Here is a 22031-nt window from a genome sequence, read left to right on the forward strand (position 1 = left end):
GGGCGGCCGGCCGTCACAAGACGCGAGATTTCATCTGGAGAGAGAGGGGAGAAAGAGGTCAAAGCACAGGGTAGGGCAGTGTGAGCAGAACCAGCGGTGTCGTTTGACTTAGCAAACGAGGATCGGATGTCGTCAACCATTTTGAAAAGAAGGTCGACGAAGTCGTCTGCAGAGAGGGAGGAGGGGGGGGGAGGGGGAGGAGGATTCAGGAGGGAGGAGAAGGTGGCAAAGAGCTTCCTAGGGTTAGAGGCAGATGCTTGGAATTTAGAGTGGTAGAAAGTGGCTTTAGCAGCAGAGACAGAAGAGGAAAATGTAGAGAGGAGGGAGTGAAAGGATGCCAGGTCCGCAGGGAGGCGAGTTTTCCTCCATTTCCGCTCGGCTGCCCGGAGCCCTGTTCTGTGAGCTCGCAATGAGTCGTCGAGCCACGGAGTGGGAGGGGAGGACCGAGCCGGCCTGGAGGATAGGGGACATAGAGAGTCAAAGGATGCAGAAAGGGAGGAGAGGAGGGTTGAGGAGGCAGAATCAGGAGATAGGTTGGAGAAGGTTTGGGCAGAGGGAAGAGATGATAGGATGGAAGAGGAGAGAGTAGCGGGGGAGAGAGAGCGAAGGTTGGGACGGCGCGATACCATCCGAGTAGGGGCAGTGTGGGAAGTGTTGGATGAGAGCGAGAGGGAAAAGGATACACAAGGTAGTGGTCGGAGACTTGGAGGGGAGTTGCAATGAGGTTAGTGGAAGAACAGCATCTAGTAAAGATGAGGTCAAGCGTATTGCCTGCCTTGTGAGTAGGGGGGGAAGGTGAGAGGGTGAGGTCAAAAGAGGAGAGGAGTGGAAAGAAGGAGGCAGAGAGGAATGAGTCAAAGGTAGACATGGGGAGGTTAAAGTCACCCAGAACTGTGAGAGGTGAGCCGTCCTCAGGAAAGGAGCTTATCAAGGCATCAAGCTCATTGATGAACTCTCCAAGGGAACCTGGAGGGCGATAAATGATAAGGATGTTAAGCTTGAAAGGGCTGGTAACTGTGACAGCATAGAATTCAAAGGAGGCGATAGACAGATGGGTAAGGGGAGAAAGAGAGAATGACCACTTGGGAGAGATGAGGATCCCGGTGCCACCACCCCGCTGACCAGAAGCTCTCGGGGTGTGCGAGAACACGTGGGCAGACGAAGAGAGAGCAGTAGGAGTAGCAGTGTTATCTGTGGTGAGCCATGTTTCCGTCAGTGCCAAGAAGTCGAGGGACTGGAGGGACGCATAGGCTGAGATGAGCTCTGCCTTGTTGGCCGCAGATCGGCAGTTCCAGAGGCTACCGGAGACCTGGAACTCCACGTGGGTCGTGCGGGCTGGTACCACCAGGTTAGGGTGGGCGCGGCCACGCGGTGTGAAGCGTTTGTATGGTCTGTGCAGAGAGGAGAGAACAGGGATAGACAGACACATAGTTGACAGGCTACAGAAGAGGCTACGCTAATGCAAAGGAGATTAGAATGACAAGTGGGCTACACGTCTCGAATGTTCAGAAAGTTAAGCTTACGTTGCAAAAATAAAATAAAATAAAAGATCTTATTGACTAAAATGATATAGTACTGCTGGCTGGTGAAGTAGCCTGGCTAGCAGTGGCTGCGTTGTTGAAAGTGAAGCTGGCTAGGTAACCTCGACAATTTCTCTAAATTTCTCTAAACTACACAATTATCATGGATACAAGGACAGCAAAGACAACTAGCTAACACTACGCTAATCAAGTCGTTCCGTTGTAATGTAAGTTTCTACAGTGCTGCTATTCGGTAGAAGTTGGCTAGCTAGCAGTGTTAGCTAGCAGTGTTGGCTAGGTAGGAGGACGGCAGCGCGGCAGGCGAAAATAGCTGGCTAGCTAACCGATAATTACTCAAAGCTACACAATTATCTTAGATACAAAGATAGCAAAGAAAACTATGTAGCTAGCTAACACTACACAAATCAAGTCGTTCCGTTGTAATGTAATCGTTTCTACAGTGCTGCTAATCGGTGGCTAGCTGGCTAGCTAGCAGGGTTGACTACGTTACGTTACGTTAGGACGAGAATACCTGGCTAGCGAACCTCAGCGAACCTCGATAACTACACAATTATCTTTGATACAAAGACGGCTATGTAGCCAGCTAAGTAGCTAGCTAAGATCAAACAAATCAAAGATAGCAAAGACAACTGTGTAGCCAGCTCACACTACACTAATCAAGTCGTTCCGTTGTAATGCACTCGTTTCTACAATGCTGCTATTCGGTGGCAAGCTGGCTAGCTAGCAGTGTTGGCTACGTTGCGTTACGTTAGGACGAAAATAGCTGGCTAGCGAACCTCAATAACTACACAATTATGTTTGATACAAAGACGGCTATGTAGCTAGCTAAGATCAAACAAATCAAACCGTTGTACTGTAATGAAAATGAAAATCAGACCGTTGTACTATAATGAAATGTAATGAAAAGTTATACTACTATTCGGTAGACGGTGGACGTTTGCTAGCTGCTGGGCAGATAGCAGTGTGGACCACGATAGACGACGAAATACGATAATTACGCAATTATCTTTGATACACAGACGGCTATTTAGCTAGCTAAGAAGAAATTGCTAAGGTTAGACAAATTAAACCGTTGTACTATAATGAAATGTAATGAAAAGTTATACTACCTGCAGAGCGAATGCAAATGCGACCGCTCGCTCCAAACCGGATGTTGTTTGATATATAATAAACAAAAGTGAAATAAACAGGAGGTTAGGAAGTGCAGCTCAATTTCCACCTCATTTTGTTGGCAGTGTGCAGATAGCCTGTCTTCTCTTGAGAGCCAGGTCTGCTTACGGTGGCCTTTCTCAATAGCAAGGCTATGCTCACTGAGTCTGTACATAGTCAAAGCGTTCCTTAAGTTTGGGTCAGTCACAGTGTCCAGGTATTCTGCCACTGTGTACTCTCTGTTTAGGGCCAAACAGCATTCTAGTTTGCTCAGTTTTTTTGTTAATTCTTTCCAATGTGTCAAGTAATTATCTTTTTGTTTTCTCATGATTTGATTGGGTCTAATTGTGTTGCTGTCCAAGGGCTCTGTGGGGTTTATGAACAGAACCAGCTTGGTTAGGGGATAGGGGACTCTTCTCCAGATTCATCTCTCTGTAGGTGATGGCTTTGTTATGGAAGGTTTGGGAATCGCCTCCTTTTAGGTGGTTGTAGAATTTAACGGCTCTTTTCTGGATTTTGATAATTAGCAAGTATCGGCCTAATTTTGCTCTGCATGTATTATTTAGTGTTTACCGTTGTACACAGAGGATCTTTTTGCAGAATTCTGCATGCAATGTCTCATTTTGGTGTTTGTCCCCTTTTGTGAATTCTTGGTTGGTGAGAGGACCCCAGACCTCACATGAAGGGCAATAGGTTCAATAACTGGTTCAAGTATTTTTAGCCAGATCCTAATTGGTTTGTCGAATTGTATTTTCCTTTTGATGGCGTAGAAGGCCCTTCTTGCCTTGTCTCTCAGCTCATTCACAGCTTTGTGGAAGTCACCTATGGCGCTGATGTTTAGGCCAAGGTACGTATATTTTTTTGTTTGCTCTAGGGCAACGGTGTCGTCTATATGGAATTTGTGATCGTGGCAACTGGACCATTTTTGGAAGACCATTCATTTTGCTTTACTGATATGTACTGTCAGGGCCCAGGTCTGACAGAATCTATGCAGAAGATCTAGGTGCTGCTGTAAGACCTCCTTGGTTGGTGACAGAATAACCAGATAATCAGCAAAAAGTAAACATTTGACTTCAGATTCTAGTAGAGTGAGGCCATTTTGTTACGTTACAGCCTTATTCTAAAATGGAGTAAATACTTTTCTTCTCCTCATCAATCTACACACAATACACCATAATGACAAAGCGAAAAGAGCTTATTTGAAATATTTACAAATGTATAAATAAATTAAATTTATATTACATTTACATAAGTATTCAGACCCTTTACAGTACTTTGTTGAAGCACCTTTGGCAGTGATTACAGCCTCGAGTTTTCTTGGGTATGACGCTACAAGCTTGGCACACCTGTATTTTTAGAGTTTCTCCCATTCTTCTCTACAGATCCTCTCAAGCTCTGTCAGGTTGGAGGGGAGCATCGGTGCACAGCTATTTTCAGGTCTCCAGAGATATTCAATCGAGTTCAAGTCCGGGCTCTGTCTGGGCCACTCAAGGACATTCAGAGACTTGTCCCAAAGCCAATCCTGTGTTGTCTTGGCTGTGTGCTTAGGGTCGCTGTCCTGTGGGAAGGTGAACATTCGCCCCAATCTGAAGTCCTGAGCGCTCTGGAGCAAGTTTTTATTGAGGATCTCTCTGTACTTTGATCCCTCATTCCTTACTAGTCTCCCAGTCCCTGCCGCTGAAAACATTCCCACAGGATGATGCTGCCACCACCATGCTTCACCGTAGGGATGGTGCCAGGTTTCCTCCAGACATGACACTTGGCATTCAGGCCAAAGAGTTCAATCTTGGTTTCATCAGACTAGAGAATCTTGTTTCTCATGGTCCGAGAGTCTTTAAGTGGCTTTTGGCAAACTCCGAGCGGGCTGTCATCTGTCTTTTACGGAAGTGGCTTCCGTCTGGCCACTCTACCATAACGGCGTGATTGGTGGAGTGCTGCAGAGATGGTTGTTCTTCTGGAAGGTTCTCCCATTGCCACAGAGGAACTCAGAAGCTCTGTCAGAGTGACCATCGGGTTCTTGGTCACCTCCCTGACCAAGGCTCTTCTACCCCGATTGCTCAGTTTGGCCGGGCGGTCAGCTCTAAGAAGAGTCTTGGTGGTTCCAAACTTCTTCCATTTAAGAATGATGGAGGCCACTGTGTTCTTTATCTCTCTTCATCTCTCTCCATCTCTTCCTCTCTCTTCGTCTCCCTTCATCACATAATTTGTCTGGTTTGTTGTGGAGCTGTAACGCACATCAGGTAAGGAGGACACCGTGGCCAGTCTCCCATCGCAGGGTTGCGTCCCAAATAACACCCTATTCTCTATATTGTGCACCACTTTTGACCATGGCCCATAATGCTCTGGGCAAAAGTAGTGCACTTAAAAGGGAATAGGGTGCTTTTTGGGACGCCACATGGGAATACTGTAAGGAGCCTCAAGAGGGAATGCCGTTCGGCCCACTGCTATCTAAAGAGCGCCGTGGTCACGTTTGATGCTCAGTGTCGATGGGACTCTTTCTGACTGATGTATAGGCCTGTTATGTGAGTGCTGTGCATGTAGAAGTCTTACTGACGGTGTGTGTGTGTGCGTCTGTGTGTGTGTGAGCTTGTTTTTGGAGTACTTTCTCTGCTATGCTATCCTGAGGCACTCTTTTTCCCTCTCTCTATCTCTCTCCCTCTCCTCCCTTGTTTTCTACCCCACCCACTCATCCACTCTTTCTCACTCCCTCCCCTTCTCCCACTCACCCCCAACCTCTCCCTCCCTCCCTACCGCTCTCTCTCTCCCTCCATCTCCCTCTCCCTCCTCCCGCGCTCCCTCCATCTCTCTCTCCAGTCCCTGATTAAATTGCAGTGGAGCTCTCCTCCATGTGTGTTTATGGAGGCCCAGGGAGAGAGAGTGGAGAGAGTGAGGGGTTCCACCTGCCCACAGCCTGTTAATTACTAATCCGTATGTACATGCTCTGCACGTTTGCTCATCCACACATATCCCTATGCCCCGGAGTTAACATGGTCCCCCAGAGCAGGTATTCCCCAACTGGGGTACACGCAATGCCGTCGGGGGTACGCCAAATAAAAATGTGATTCACATTTTCAAACAGTCCATTTATATTTTCCAACGGTTCTATACATTTGGGTGAGGTTTTTTTCTCTTCTGAGTAGCCTCGTTTCACCGCCAAAAATAAAATTAAACCATCTTGTGTTCAGCCAAATAACAACACAATGTTTGTTGTGCAGACCTCACTACCCTCTGGAGAGCCTTACGGTTGTGGGCGGAGCAGTTGCCGTACCAGGCGGTGATACAGCCCGACAGGATGCTCTCGATTGTGCATCTTCAGTGTCTTTAGATATTTGTCAGAATTTACTATGGAATACTGAAGTACTGTATAATTACGAGCATTTCATAAGTGTCAAAGGCTTTTATTGTCAATTACATGAAGTTGATGCAAAGAGTCAATATTTGGAGTGATGACCCTTCTTTTTTAAGACCTCTGAAATCCGCCCTGCCATGCTGTCAATTAACTTCTGTGCCACATCCTGACTGATGGCAGCCCATTCTTGCATAATCAATGCTTGGAGTTTGTCAGAATTTGTGGGTTTTTGTTTGTCCACCCGCCTCCTGAGGATTGACCACAAGTTCTCAATATGATTAAGGTCTGGAGAGTTTCCTGGCCATGGACCCAAAATATCGATGTTTTGTTCCCCGAGCCACTTAGTTATCACTTTTGCCTTATGGCAAGGTGCTCCATCATGCTGGATAAGGCATTGTTCGTCACCAAACTGTTCCTGGATGGTTGGGAGAAGTTGCTCTTGGAGGATGTGTTGGTACCATTCTTTATTCATGGTTGTGTTCTTAGGCAAAATTGTGAGTGAGCCCAGTCCCTTGGCTGAGAAGCAACCCCACACATGAATGTTCTCAGGATGCTTTACTGTTGGCATGACACAGGACTGATGGTAGCGCTCACCTTGTCTTCTCCGGACAAGCTTTTTTCCGGATGCCACAAACAATCGGAAAGGGGATTCATCAGAGAAAATGACTTTACCCCAGTTCTCAGCAGTCCAATCCCTGTACCTTTTGCAGAATATCAGTCTGTCCCTCATGATTTTCCTGGAGAGAAGTGGCTTCTTTGCTGCCCTTCTTGACACCAGGCCATCCTCCAAAAGTCTTCACCTCACTGTGCGTGCAGATGCTCTGTACTGGTGGTGCCACAATCCCGCAGCTGAATCAACTTTAGGAGACGGTCCTGGCGCTTACTGGACTTTCTTGGGCGCCCTGAAGCCTTCTTCACAACAATTGAACTGCTCTCCTTGAAGTTCTTGATGATCCGATAAATTGTTGATTTAGGTGCAATCTTACTGGCAGCAGTATCCTTGCCTGTGAAGCCCTTTTTGTGCAAAGCAATGATGATGGCACGTGTTTCCTTGCAGGTAACCATGATTGACAGAGGAAGAACAATGATTCCAAGCACCACCCTCCTTTTGAAGCTTCCAGTCTGTTATTTGAACTCAATCAGCATGACAGAGTGATCTCCAGCCTTGTCTTCGTAAACACTCACACCTGTGTTAACGAGAGAATCACTGACATGATGTCAGCTGGTCCTTTTGTGGCAGGGCTGAAATGAGGTGGAAATGTTTTTGGGGGATTCAGATAATTTGCATGGCAAAGAGGGACTTTGCAATTCATCTGATCACTCTTCATAAGATTCTGGAGTATATGCAAATTGCCATCATACAAACTGAGGCAGCAGACTTTGTGAAAATGAATGTGTCACTCTCAAAACTTTTGGCCACGACTGTACTATCTCACAACTCGATAAAACCTTCTCTTGCTCAGACATTTAGAAACAAAACATGCCAATTTGAAAAATAAGCCGCAGGAGTTTTTTGAGAGAAAATTAAGACGACTTTCGAGTAGTAAGACATGTATAATAGCAACAGATACCATTAATAAGAAGGGGCTAAAAGCGTCTTATATGGTAAGCTACCGAGTGGCTAGGACAGGCAAGCCCCATACTATTGTGGAGGACTTAATTCTTTCTGCTTCCGCGGATATGGCTGAGACAATGCTGGGGGAAAAGGCCAAAAAAACTATACAGACAATGTCATCAAACAACACTGTTTCACGACGCATCAGTGACATGGCAGGAGATGTTTTGAAACAACTGCTTCTTCGCATAAAAGCCAGTGAATTCTATGCGTTACAGCTGGATGAGTCAACAGACGTGGCGGGCCTGGCACAGTTCCTGTTATATGTCCATTATGTTTATGGGGGATCAATTAATTGAGGCTACGATTAACAAGTTGGAGCTCTTCTCTGTCTGCCTTAACAAGGACAACACACAGGTCTTTCCATCATTGTGTGATTTTTTTTGTGTGCAAATGAACTCAAGCTTACGGACAATGTCAATGCATACCACTGCTGGCTTGCTTCTGAAGCTAAGCAGGGTTGGTCCTGGTCAGTCCCTGGATGGGAGACCAGATGCTGCTGGAAGTGGTGTTGGAGGGCCAGTAGGAGGCACTCTTTCCTCTGGTCTAAAAAATATCCCAATGCCCCAGGGCAGTGATTGGGGACACTGCCCTGTGTAGGGTGCCGTCTTTCGGATGGGACGTTAAACGGGTGTCCTGACTCTCTGAGGTCATTAAAGATCCCATGGCACTTATCGTAAGAGTAGGGGTGTTAACCCCGGTGTCCTGGCTAAATTCCCAATCTGGCCCTCAAACCATCATGGTCACCTAATAATCCCCAGTTTACAATTGGCTCATTCATCCCCCTCCTCTCCCCTGTAACTATTCCCCAGGTCGTTGCTGCAAATGAGAACGTGTTCTCAGTCAACTTACCTGGTAAAATAACGGTAAAATAAAATAAATAAATAAAAAATGTGATATAGCGAAGCACCTGAGTGAGTTGGGTGCGCAATTTTTTTTTTCCTACTGTGTTATTGACTTGTTTATTGTTTACTCCATGTGTAACTCTGTGTTGTTGTCTGTTCACACTGCTATGCTTTATCTTGGCCAGGTCGCAGTTGTAAATGAGAACTTGTTCTCAATAGCCTACCTGGTTAAATAAAGGTGAAATAAAAAATAAATAAAAAATTACGCAGGTACTTTCCCTAAACGGATGACACAAACAACTGGATTCGTTATCCCTTTCCTGCCTCCAGTCCACTTACCGATATCTGAACAAGAGAGCCTGATCGAAATTGCAACATGCGGTTCTGTGAAAATGGAATTTAATCAGAAGCCACTGTCAGATTTCTGGATTGGGCTGCGCTCAGAGTATCTTGCCTTGGCAAATCGCGCTGTTAAGACACTGATGCCCTTTGCAACCACGTACCTATGTCAAAGTGGATTCTCTGCCCTCACTAGCATGAAAACTAAATACAGGAAAAATGATGTGTATGTTTAAGACTGAGACTGTCTCCAAAACAACCCAACATTACAGAGTTATGTGCATGCTTTCAAGCACACCCTTCTCATTAACCTGTGAGTTATTCACAATTTGCGATGAACAAATACAGTTTTATATGTAAGATGGTTAAATAAAGAGCAAAATTATTGATTATTATTTGTGACCTGGTCCTATAAGAGCTCTTTGTCTCTTCCCACGAGCCGGATTGTGACATAAACTCACACTCATTCTTATGTTAAATGAATGTATCGTATAGTGTGTGTGTGGCAGGCTTACAATGATGGCAAAAAACAACATTTGAGAGTGCGCTGACCATGGTGCTAGAGGGGGTATGAAGCTGGAGGTGTAATGTTTTGAAGGGGTACGGGACTATAAAAAGTTTGGGAACCACTACCCTAGAGGATTCCCACTGCCAGACTTGTAGTTGTGAAAGGTGACCGACCCCCAGCCCAACAGAAGACAAACTAAGCAACTAAAAAGTTGCTGCGTCCTCCTAAGCAATGTTGGTCAAATCAGAGAATATTAGGAAGAAAGTGAACATGGTATTATCGATTTGAGTTGATATTCTTCAGTCAAGGCAAGGATGTTCTGTTAACCTGTCTAGGATGAGAGTGCCGCTAGCGGCACTCCCCCCCCACCCCCACTGAAAAACCAGTGCCGCGAAATTCAAAAAATATATTTTTTTTAAATATTTAACTTTCACACATTAAAACCTGTTGAGGATGGGGGCGCTGTTGTGACTATTTATGCTAATCGTGTAATTTTTGAAACGGCTTCCCACAAAATCCTTGATCGTACAATATGCATATTATTATTATTATTGGATAGAAAACAGTCTATAGTTTCTATAGGAGTTGAAATTTTGTCTCTAAGTGGAACAGAGCCCATTCTACAGCAATTTCCCTGACATGGAGTCAGATTTCAGAAATTTTGGCCACTGTTCTGGAGTCAGTTAAAAGGGCACTGTTATTGCTATGACTATACGGACACTGCTTACGTCTTCCCCTGGATGCCTTTACGTGATGACGATTTGAATGGGGTCGATTGCGCGTTCACAGGCACTACAAATTAAAAAACCCTGTAGGTAGGAGCTCCTTTGCAGCTGCGTAATGCGCGTGGAGGACATCGACCTGCTATTTTTCCAAGCGTTAGTTTAGCCTGTTATATTTTTCCGGTCATGTTTTTACTCGTTATAGGAGTTAAAAACATCATAAGGTAGTTAATTTAAAGCGTTTTATAGCAATTTATATCCGTTTAGTGCGATTTTGGGACATTTATTTCTGAAAAGCTGTGAATAGCTGGGCACGCTTCCAGTTCATCCCGAACGCAGTTGGCATTTCCACATGGCAAGAGGACAGCTTTCCACCAAAAGACGATTACTCCCAAGAAAGGATCCTTTGCCCAAGATACTGATGGAAGAACAGCTCAAAGTAGGACATTTTTATTATGATAAATCGTGTTTCTGTCGAAAAATTTTAGTGGCTTAGGACGCCATGTTTTTTGACGTAGCTTCGCTTGGCGCAAACTGTATTGAAAAGTAAGGATAAATTAAAAAATGTAATTCCGCGATTGTATTAAGAATTAAATTGTCTATCAATCCCTGTCCACCCTATATTTTTTTGTCACGTTTATGAGTATTTATGTATAAGAGTAGATCACTGTCTAAGTGGCGCAAGGACATTTTCTGACCAGCTGAGCTACATTTCACATTGTCTAACCATGATTTTGGTGGCTAAATATAAACATTTTCGATCAAACTCTATATGGATTGTGTAATATGATGTTACAGGAGTGTCATCTGAAGAATTCTGAGAAGGTTAGTGAAAAAATTAATATATTTTGGCGATGTTGACTTTTATCGCTCACTTTGGCTAGAATCAATGCTGGGCTGCTATGTGCTATGTGCTATGCTAATATAACGATTTATTGTGTTTTCGCTGTAAGACACTTAGAAAATCTGAAATATTGTCTGTATTCACAGGATCTGTGTCTTTCGATTCGTGTATGCTGTGTATTTTTACGAAATGTTTGATGATTAGTAAGTAGGTAAACACGTTGCTCTAAGTAGTTTTTCTATTCCATTTGTGACGGTGGGTGCAATTGTAACCTATGCCATCTACCTGAAATATGCACTTTTTTCTAACAAAACCTATCCCATACCATAAATATGTTATCAGACTGTCATCTAATGAGTTTTTTTCTTGGTTAGGGGCTATAAATATCTTAGTTTAGCCGAATTGGTGATAGCTACTGGTGTTGGTGGACAAATAAAAGATGGTGGATTATGCTAATGTGTTTTTAGGTAATAGATGTACATCTTTACATATTGTGTCTTCCCTGTAAAACATTTTAAAAATCGGACATGTTGGCTGGATTCACAAGATCTGTGTCTTTCATTAGCTGTATTGGACTTTAATGTGTGAAAGTTAAATATTTAAAAAAATATATATTTTTTTAATTTCGCGGCTCTGCCTTTTCAGTGGGGTGGGGGGGGGGAGTGCCGCTAGCGGCACCCTCATCCTAGACAGGTTAAAGTCCAATACAGCTAATGAAAGACACAGATCTTGTGAATCCAGTCAACATGTCCGATTTTTAAAATGTTTTACAGGGAAGACACAATATGTAAAGATGTACATCTATTACCTAAAAACACATTAGCATAATCCACCATCTTTTATTTGTCCACCAACACCAGTAGCTATCACCAATTCGGCTAAACTAAGATATTTATAGCCCCTAACCAAGAAAAAAACTCATCAGATGACAGTCTGATAACATATTTATGGTATGGGATAGGTTTTGTTAGAAAAAAGTGCATATTTCAGGTAGATGGCATAGGTTACAATTGCACCCACCGTCACAAATGGAATAGAAAAACTACTTAGAGCAACGTGTTTACCTACTTACTAATCATCAAACATTTCGTAAAAATACACAGCATACACGAATCGAAAGACACAGATCCTGTGAATACAGACAATATTTCAGATTTTCTAAGTGTCTTACAGCGAAAACACAATAAATCGTTATATTAGCATAGCACATAGCACATAGCAGCCCAGCATTGATTCTAGCCAAAGTGAGCGATAAAAGTCAACATCGCCAAAATATATTAATTTTTTCACTAACCTTCTCAGAATTCTTCAGATGACACTCCTGTAACATCATATTACACAATCCATATAGAGTTTGATCGAAAATGTTTATATTTAGCCACCAAAATCATGGTTAGACAATGTGAAATGTAGCTCAGCTGGTCAGAAAATGTCCGTGCGCCACTTAGACAGTGATCTACTCTTATACATAAATACTCATAAACGTGACTAAAAAATATAGGGTGGACAGGGATTGATAGACAATTTAATTCTTAATACAATCGCGGAATTACATTTTTTAAATTATCCTTACTTTTCAATACAGTTTGCGCCAAGCGAAGCTACGTCAAAAAACATGGCGTCCTAAGCCACTAAAATGTTTCGACAGAAACACGATTTATCATAATAAAAATGTCCTACTTTGAGCTGTTCTTCCATCAGTATCTTGGGCAAAGGATCCTTTCTTGGGTCCAATCGTCTTTTGGTGGAAAGCTGTCCTCTTGCCATGTGGAAATGCCAACTGCGTTTGGGATGAACTGGAAGCGTGCCCAGCAATTCACAGCGTTTCAGAAATAAATGTCCCAAAATCGCACTAAACGGATATAAATTGCTATAAAACGCTTTAAATTAACTACCTTATGATGTTTTTAACTCCCATAACGAGTAGAAACATGACCAGAGTAATATTACTCCCTCCACTAATGCTTGGAACAAGTGCGGGTCGATGTCCTCCAGGCGCATTACGCAGCAAGAAAAGACTTGCTAGCTACAGTTTTTTTTTATTTATAGTGCCTGTGAACGCGCAATCGACCCCATTCAAATCGTCATCACGTAAAGGCATCCAGGGGAAGACGTAAGCAGTGTCCGTATAGTCATAGCAATAACAGTGCCCTTTTAACTGACTCCAGAACAGTGGCCAAAATTTCTGAAATCTGACTCCATGTCAGGGAAATTGCTGTAGAATGGGCTCTGTTCCACTTAGAGACAAAATTTCAACTCCTATAGAAACTATAGACTGTTTTCTATCCAATAATAATAATAATATGCATATTGTACGATCAAGAACTTTGTGGGAAGCCGTTTCAAAAATTACACGATTAGCATAAATAGTCACAACAGCGCCCCCATCCTCAACAGGTTAAACGTAAAACCTTCAGAACGGTGTTAAGTATAGTTGTAATGCAGAACAAATCTCTGTAGAGCTCCCGTCAGCCTCCGCAGTTCCCGTCAGCCTCCGCAGCTCCCGTCAGCCTCCGCAGTTCCCGTCAGCCTCCGCAGCTCCCGTCAGCCTCCGCAGCTCCCGTCAGCCTCCGCAGCTCCCGTCAGCCTCCGCAGCTCCCGTCAGCCTCCGCAGTTCCCGTCAGCCTCCGCAACTCCCGTCAGCCTCCGCAGTTCCCGTCAGCCTCCGCAGTTCCCGTCAGCCTCCGCAGCTCCCGTCAGCCTCCGCAGTTCCCGTCAACCTCCGCAGTTTCCTTGGTGCTTTATTATTCATTGCTCCATTAAATGATTCATGTTGGTGTCAGGATGTCAAGGAATCAGGGTGTCAGCTTGTCAGGGTGTTAGGTCGTCGGGGTGTCAGGGTGTCAGGGCGTCAGCGTGTTAGGGCGTCAGGGTGTTAGGTTGTCAGGTGTCAGTGTGTCAGGGTGCATATTGTCTAGCCGTCAAATTATACAGCAGAGGAATGAGGAAGTCCAGTTCATGTCCTCACTGCCTTCTCATACAATGTGTGTGTGTGTGTGTGTGTGTGTGTGTGCTTTGGTGTCTGCTTTGGTGTGTGTGTGTGTCTTTTGGTGTGTGTGTGTCTTTTGGTGTGTGTGTGTCTTTTGGTGTGTGTGTGTCTTTTGGTGTGTGTGTGTTTTTTTTGGTTTGTGTGTTTTTTTTGGTTTGTGTTTTGGTGTGTGTGTTTTGGTGTGTGTGTATTTTTTTGGTGTGCGTGTGTGTTTTTCAAATAAAATAAAATTGTATTAGTCACATGCACCGAATACAACTGGTGTAGACCTTAGAGTGAAATGCTTACTTATCGAGGCCTTAACCAACAATGCTGTTTTAAAAAATACGGATAAGATTAAGAAATAAAAGTAACAAGTCATTAAAGAGCAGCAGTAAAATAACAATATCGAGACTATATAAAGGGGTGTACCGATACAGAGTCAATGTGTGGGGGCACCGGTTAGTTGAGGTAATGTGTACATGTAGGTAGAGTTATTAAAGTGACTATACATAGATGATAACAACAGAAGTAGCAGCGGTGTAAAAGGGGGAGGGGGTCAGTGCAAATAGTCTGGGTAGCCATTTCATTAGATGTTCAGGAGTCTTATGGCTTGGGGGTTGAAACTGTTTAGAAGCCTCTTGGACCTAAACTTGGTGCTCCGATACTGCTCGCCGTGCGGTAGTAGAGAGAACAGTCTATGACTAGGGTTGCTGGAGTCTTTGACAATTTTTAGGGCCTTCCTCTGACACCGCCTGGTATAGAGGTACTGGATGGCAGGAAGCTTGGCCCCAGTGATGTACTGGGCCGTTCGCATTACCCACTGTAGTGCCTTGTGGTCAGATAACCGAGCAGTCACTGCCTGCCGTAACAACAGGCAGTGATGCAACAAGTCAGGATGCTCTCGATTGTGCAGCTGTAGAACCTTTTGAGGACCTGAGGACCCATGCCAAATATTTTCAGTCTCCTGAGGGGGAATAGGTTTTGTCGTGCCCTCTTTACAACTGTCTTGGTGTGCTTGGACCATGTTAGTTTGTTGGTGATGTGGACACCATGGAACTTGAAGCTCTCAACCTGCTCCTCTGCAGCCCCGTGGATGAAATGGGGGTGTGCTCGGTCCTCTTTTTCCTGTAGTCCACAATCACCTCCTTTGTCTTAATCATGTTGAGGGAGAGGTTGTTGTCCCGGCACCACACTGCCAGGTCTCTGACCTCCTCCCTATATGCTGTCTCTTCATTGTCAGTGATCAGGCCTAACACTGTTGTGTCATCGGCTAACTTAATGATAGTGTTGGAGTCGTGCCTGGACTTGCAATCATGAGTGAACAGGGAGTACAGGAGGGGACTGAGCACGCACCACTGAGGGGCCCCTGTGTTGAGGATCAGTGTGGTGGATGTGTTGTTACCTACCCCTACCAATGGGGGGCAGCCCGTCAGGAAGTCCAGAATCCAGTTGCAGAGGGAGGTGTTTAGTCCCAGGGTCCTTAGCTTATTGATAAGCTTTGAGGGCACTATGGTGTTGAACGCTAAGCTGTAGCAATGAATAGCATTCTCAGATAGCTGTTCCTTTTGTCCAGGTGGGAAAGGGCAGTGTTGAGTGCAATAGAGATTGCATCATCTGTGGATCTGTTTGGGTGGAATGCAAATTGGAGTGGGCCTAGGGTTTCTGGGATGATGGTGTTGATGTGAGCCATGACCAGCCTTGCAAAGCACGTCATGGCTACAGACGTGAGTTCTACGGGTCAGTAATCATTTAGGCAGGTTACATTGGTGTTCTTGGGCACAGGGACTATAGTAGTCTGCTTAAAACATGTAGGCATTACAGACTCGGACAGGTGGAGGTTGAAAATGTCAGTGAAGACACTTTCTAGTTGGTCAGCGCATGCTCAGAGTACACATCCTGGTAATCCGTCTGGCCCTGCGGCTTTGTGAATGTTGACCTGTTTAAAGGTCTTACTCACATCGGCTGTGGAGAGCATGATCACACAGTCTTCCGGAACAGCTGGTGCTCTCATGCATGTTTCAGTGTTATTTGCCTCGAAGCGAGCATAGAAGTAGTTTTGCTCGTCTAGTAGGCTCGTGTCACTGGGCAGCTCTCGGCTGTGCTTCCCTTTGTAGTCTGTAATGGTTTGCAAACCCTGCCACATCCGACGAGCGTCAGAGCCAGTGTAGTATGATTCGATCTTAATCCGGTATTGGCGCTTTGCCTGTTTGATGGTTCGTCGGTGGCCTAGCGGGATTTCTTATAAGCGTCCGGGTTAGAGTCCAGCTCCTTGAAAGTGGCAGATGTGGCAGATGTGGCAGTGCAGATGTTGCCTGTAAATCCATGGCTTCTGGTTGCAGTATGTACGTACGGTCACTGTTAGGACGATGTCATCGATGCAGTTATTGATGAAGCCAATGACTGATGTGGTGTACTCCTCAATGCCATTGGAGGAAACACAGAACATATTCCAGTCTGTGCTAGCAAAACAGTCCTGTAGCTTAGCATCTGCTTCATCTGACCACTTTTTTTTATTGATCTACTCACTGACAGAATTATGGTCAGATTTGCCAAATGGAGGGTGAGGGAGAGCTTTGTATGAGTCTCTGTGTGTTGAGTAAAGGTGGTCCAGAGTTTTTTCCCCCCCTGAGGTTGCACATTTTACATGCTGATAGAAATTTGGTAAAATGGATTGAAGTTTCCATGCATTAAAGTCCCGGGCTACTAGGAGCGCCGCCTCTGGGTGAACGTTTTCTTGTTTGCTTATTTGTGGCGTAATGCAGCTCATTCAATGTTGTGTTAGTGCCATCCTCTGACTGTGGTGGTATGTAAACAGCTACGAAGAATACAGATAAACTCTCTTGGTAGATAGTGTGGTCTACAGTTTATCATGAGATACTCTTCATCAGCCTCAGCAATAGCCTTAGATGTCGTGCACCAGCTGTTATTTACAAAAATACATAGGCCGCTGCCCCTTGTCTTACCAGACGCCGGTGTTCTATCCTGCTGATGCAGCGTATAACCAGCCAGATGTATGTTGATAGTGTCGTTGTTCAGCCACGACTCCGTGAAGCATAAGATGTTACAGTTTTGAATGTCCCGTTGGTAGTTTAATCTTCCGCGTAGGTCATCTATTTTGTTATCCAAAGATTGCACGTTTGCTAGCAGAATGGAAGGAAGTGGGTGTTTATTTGATCGCCTACGAATTCTCAGAAGGCAGCCCGCCCTCTGGCCACTTTTTTCCCGCATCTTTTTCCGACAAATCACAGGGATCTGGGCCTGTTCCCGAGAAAGCAGTATATCATTCGCGTCGGGCTTGTCAGACCCATTAACGGATTCTTGCAGTCCGTGGTGAGTAATCCTAGTCCTGATGTTCAGAAGTTTTTTTCGGTCATAAGAAATGCTCGCGGCAACATTATGTACAAAATGAGTAAAAAAATAAGTTACAAACAACTCAGATAAACAAACACAATCGGTTGGGGTCATGTAAAACGGCTGCCTTCTTCTCCACCTCCATTTTGGTGTTTGTGTGTGTGTTTTTGTTTTTGGTGTGTGTGTGTGTGTGTGCGTGCGTGTGTCTGTTTGTTTGTGTATGCACATAAACTTTTCGAAATGTAATTACCTTAATTTGCAGCTACAACTGGGCCCACTACAACTGGGCCCGTAATGAATTGGGTTAACTCCACTGGTACTGTTGCATCACTTTGGTCTCTTTAGTCTGTTCTAATGTCTCTCCCTCTCCCTCTCTCCCTCGTTCCAGCACAGCCAAGATTCACTAAAGTTCCCGTAGACCAGATTGGCGTATCTGGGGGTGTGGTCTCGTTCGTGTGCCAGGCGACAGGAGACCCTAAGCCCCGGGTGAGCTGGAACAAGAAGGGGAAGAAAGTCAACTCCCAGCGCATTGAGGTGAGACAGTGTAACCTTGTAACCCTACACTGCCCCCTACTGTTGTGGATGTAGTATGGAATAATAAATATTAATATAATATACATAATAAATACAATTTAGCGGAGACATTTATGCAAAGCAACTTACATATTCGTATATGCGGCCCCAACAGGAATCGATCCCACAACCCTAGCATTTCTAAAGCTTTTACAAACTGAGCCACACATGTTTATTCTTTAATTTGACATGGATATATCACTTCTTTGTTTCACCAAGGTAGATCATTTACTTGTACACAAACTACATCACGACAGACAATGGTTTTATTTTAACCAGGCATCAATTACAAGAAACCACCGCATGTTTAGTGACATGACTTGGCACAGTGCCAATACGTTCTACTTGTCCTTTTCCACTTGAATGACGAGCTGAATTTGACGTTTGTTTGACGTTCGGTTCTAGTAGTGGCGTGCTACGTTCCCCCTGCGCCCGCTGTGCCTTATTTATGATGTTTGTTTGTTGTGTGTCTCTGTGTGAGCCCAGATGGTGTGTCTAAAGTCATGATTGATTCTCAGGGTTTCCTTAATTAACACACTCCTCACATCGACAGCACACACACACAGACTCGCTAACACACACATACACGCTCTTGTGCTAACACACAGTCACGTTAACGACTCTGCCAGCGTACTTAGAAGGAGGGAAGAAGATTCCTGCTGAGTATTAATAAGAGAAGAAGAAGATGGAACCTGAGTATTAATAAGAGAAAAAGATGGGACCTGAGTATTAATAAGAGAAGAAGATGGAACCTGAGTATTAATAAGAGAAGAAGAAGATGGAACCTGAGTATTAATAAGAGAAGAAGAAGATGGAACCTGAGTATTAATAAGAGAAGAAGAAGATGGAACCTGAGTATTAATAAGAGAAGAAGAAGATGGAACCTGAGTATTAATAAGAGAAAAAGATGGGACCTGAGTATTAATAAGAGAAGAAGATGGAACCTGAGTATTAATAAGAGAAGAAGAAGATGGAACCTGAGTATTAATAAGAGAAGAAGAAGATGGAACCTGAGTATTAATAAGAGAAGAAGAAGATGGAACCTGAGTATTAATAAGAGAAGAAGAAGATGGAACCTGAGTATTAATAAGAGAAGAAGAAGATGGAACCTGAGTATTAATAAGAGAAGAAGAAGATGGAACCTGAGTATTAATAAGAGAAGAAGAAGATGGAACCTGAGTATTAATAAGAGAAGAAGAAGATGGAACCTGAGTATTAATAAGAGAAGAAGAAGATGGAACCTGAGTATTAATAAGAGAAGAAGAAGATGGAACCTGAGTATTAATAAGAGAAGAAGAAGATGGTACCTGAGTATTAATAAGAGAAGAAGAAGATAGAACCTGAGTATTAATAAGAGAAGAAGGAAAACAAGAGAAATATCTAACACTGCTTAGAAATCTGTGAACACACACACACACACACACATATATACACAGTCACACACACATATACACACAGTCACACACACACACACACACACACACACACACAGTCACACACACACACACAAACAGTCACACACACACACAGACCGACACACAGTCAGACACACAGTCAGACACACACAGACCGGCACACAGTCAGGCATACACAGACCGACACACAGTCAGGCACACACAGACCGACACACAGTCAGGCACACACAGACCGACACACAGTCAGGCACACACAGACCGACACACAGTCAGGCACACACAGACCGACACACAGTCAGGCACACACAGACCGACACACAGTCAGGCACACACAGACCGACACACAGTCAGGCACACACAGACCGACACACAGTCAGGCACACACAGACCGACACAGTCAGGCACACACAGACCGACACACAGACCGACACACACAGACCGACACACAGACCGACACAGTCAGGCACACAGAGATGAAGCCAGAAACCTGTTATGAAGAAGAACACGTAAAAATAAACACACTACAAGTACAAGGACAAGGACACAAGCACAAGGACACAAGCACAAGGACACAAGCACAAGGACACAAGCACAAGGACACAAGCACAAGGACACAAGCACAAGGACACAAGCACACAAGCACAAGGACACAAGCACAAGGACACAAGCACAAGGACACAAGCACAAGCACAAGACAAGTACAAGCGCAGGACAAGTACAAGCGCAGGACAGTACAGGACAAGTCAAGGACAGGACAAGTGCAGGACAGGACAGGTACAGGACAAGGATATGACAGGTACAGGACAAGGATATGACAGGTGCAGGACAAGGGTAGGACAGTACAGGACGAGTACAGTACAAGTACAAGTGCAGGACAGGGACATGACAGATACAGGAGAAGGAGAAGTACAGGACAAGATGGGACAGAACATGCCAAGTACAGGACAGGTACAGGACAGGTACAGGACAGGATAGGTACAGGATAAGGACAAGTACAGGATAAGGACAAGTACAGGATAATGAGAAGTACAGGACACGTACAGGACAGGACACGTACAGGACAGGACACGTACAGGACAGGACACGTACAGGGCAGGACACGTACAGGGCAGGACACGTACAGGGCAGGACAGGTACAGGATAAGGACAAGTACAGGATAAGGACAAGTACAGGATAAGGACAAGTACAGGATAAGGACAAGTACAGGCCAGGACAAGTACAGGCCAAGGACAGGACAAGGCAAGTACGGGAGAAGGACAGGACAGGACAAGTACAGGAGAGTACAGGACAAGTACAGGACATGACAAGTACAGAACAGGACAAGTTCTTTGAGATGACAAATACAGGACAGATCTATACAGAACAAATTGGGGACAGTGCAGGACAAATACAAGTATAGGACAAGGACAGGACAGGACAAGGACAGGACAAGGACAGGAAAGAACAGAAAAAATACAGGACCAGTCCAGGACCAGTCCAGGATAAATACAGGAGAGTACAGGACAGGTACATTACAGGAGCGTAGAGGACAAGTACAGAACAGGACAAGTACAGGAGAGTACAAGTCAAATACAGGCCAAGTACAGTACAGGACAAGTACATGACAAATACAGGGAAGTACAGGACAAGTACAGGACAAATACAGAGCAGTACAGGACAAATACAGAGCAGTACAGGACAAATACAGAGCAGTACAGGACAAGTACAGGACAAGTACAGGACAGGACACGTACAGGACAAGTACAGGACAAGTACAGGACAAATACAGAGCAGTACAGGACAAATACAGAGCAGTACAGGACAAGTACAGGACAAGTACAGGACAAGTACAGGACAGTACAGAGCAGTACAGGACAAGTACAGGACAAGTACAGGACAAGTACAGGACAAGTACAGGACAAGTACTGGACAAGTACTGGACAAGTACTGGACAAATACAGAGCAGTACAGGACAAGTACAGGACAAATACAGAGCAGTACAGGACAAGTACAGGACAAGTACAAGACAAATACAGAGCAGTACAGGACAAGTACAGGACAAGTACAGAGCAGTACAGGACAAGTACAGTCCAATCCCAAACTGTTTTGCATTCTCTTCTGCGAAGACAGAAAAAACGATTGAACTGTGGCTCCAATGATTGCCATTTCCTTGCTTTTAAACAGTCATTTTATGAAGGTCGAAATCGTTGCATTCCCCCTCCAGCAGCTTTTGCTTTGATATTGATCTGGACTCAGTCACAGTGCTCTTTCCTCATTAGTGCTGTAGCCTTGAGATTCATCATGACTCGACGCTGAACTGTTCGGCTCACAACAGGCACGTCACTTCACTTGGTCACCCGCATCTATCCACACGTGTGTTCTCTTTGTTATATATTATGGAAATCACATGTAAATTCATATGTAAAATCCCATGTATAGCGTGATCTATGAGCACACTGACAGTTATGTTATGATTATTAGTTGACATTGCTGAGAATGAGGGTTTATACTCTGAAAAGGTTCTTATATCGAATCATAACGTTGCCCTTTCTCTCTGACACAGACTATAGAGTTCGACGAGGGTGCCGGCGCCGTCCTTCGGATCCAGCCTCTACGAGCGCCGCGGGACGAGAACATCTATGAGTGCGTGGCGGAAAATAGCGAGGGTGAGGTCAACGTTAACGCCAAGCTGTCCATCATCAGAGGTGAGTCACTCGACGGCGCATAATGATGAGGTCATGACCAATGGAGTCTATTGTCCTATAGTTTTGCAATATATAGTGTTTGATTGCTCACTGCACCAATATTCTCAGCCAGCTTCATGCATAG

At 44.5% G+C, this 22031-nt stretch overlaps 1 protein-coding gene across 18 annotated transcripts in view; it reads left to right on the plus strand.

Annotated features, from left to right (window-relative positions):
* Nucleotides 1-22031, plus strand: part of ptprsa (protein tyrosine phosphatase receptor type Sa) — a 470296-nt gene that overhangs the window by 228109 nt on the left and 220156 nt on the right. For all 18 annotated transcript variants that reach the window (XM_055940829.1, XM_055940833.1, XM_055940835.1 and 15 more), the window contains 2 exons: nt 17623-17768; nt 21766-21907. In XM_055940829.1, the coding sequence (XP_055796804.1) occupies nt 17623-17768; nt 21766-21907 (288 nt within the window). The remainder of the gene's footprint in view (nt 1-17622; nt 17769-21765; nt 21908-22031) is intronic.

This window comes from Salvelinus fontinalis, chromosome 12 (assembly GCF_029448725.1).
Source record: "Salvelinus fontinalis isolate EN_2023a chromosome 12, ASM2944872v1, whole genome shotgun sequence".
Taxonomy (NCBI): Eukaryota; Metazoa; Chordata; class Actinopteri; order Salmoniformes; family Salmonidae; genus Salvelinus; species Salvelinus fontinalis.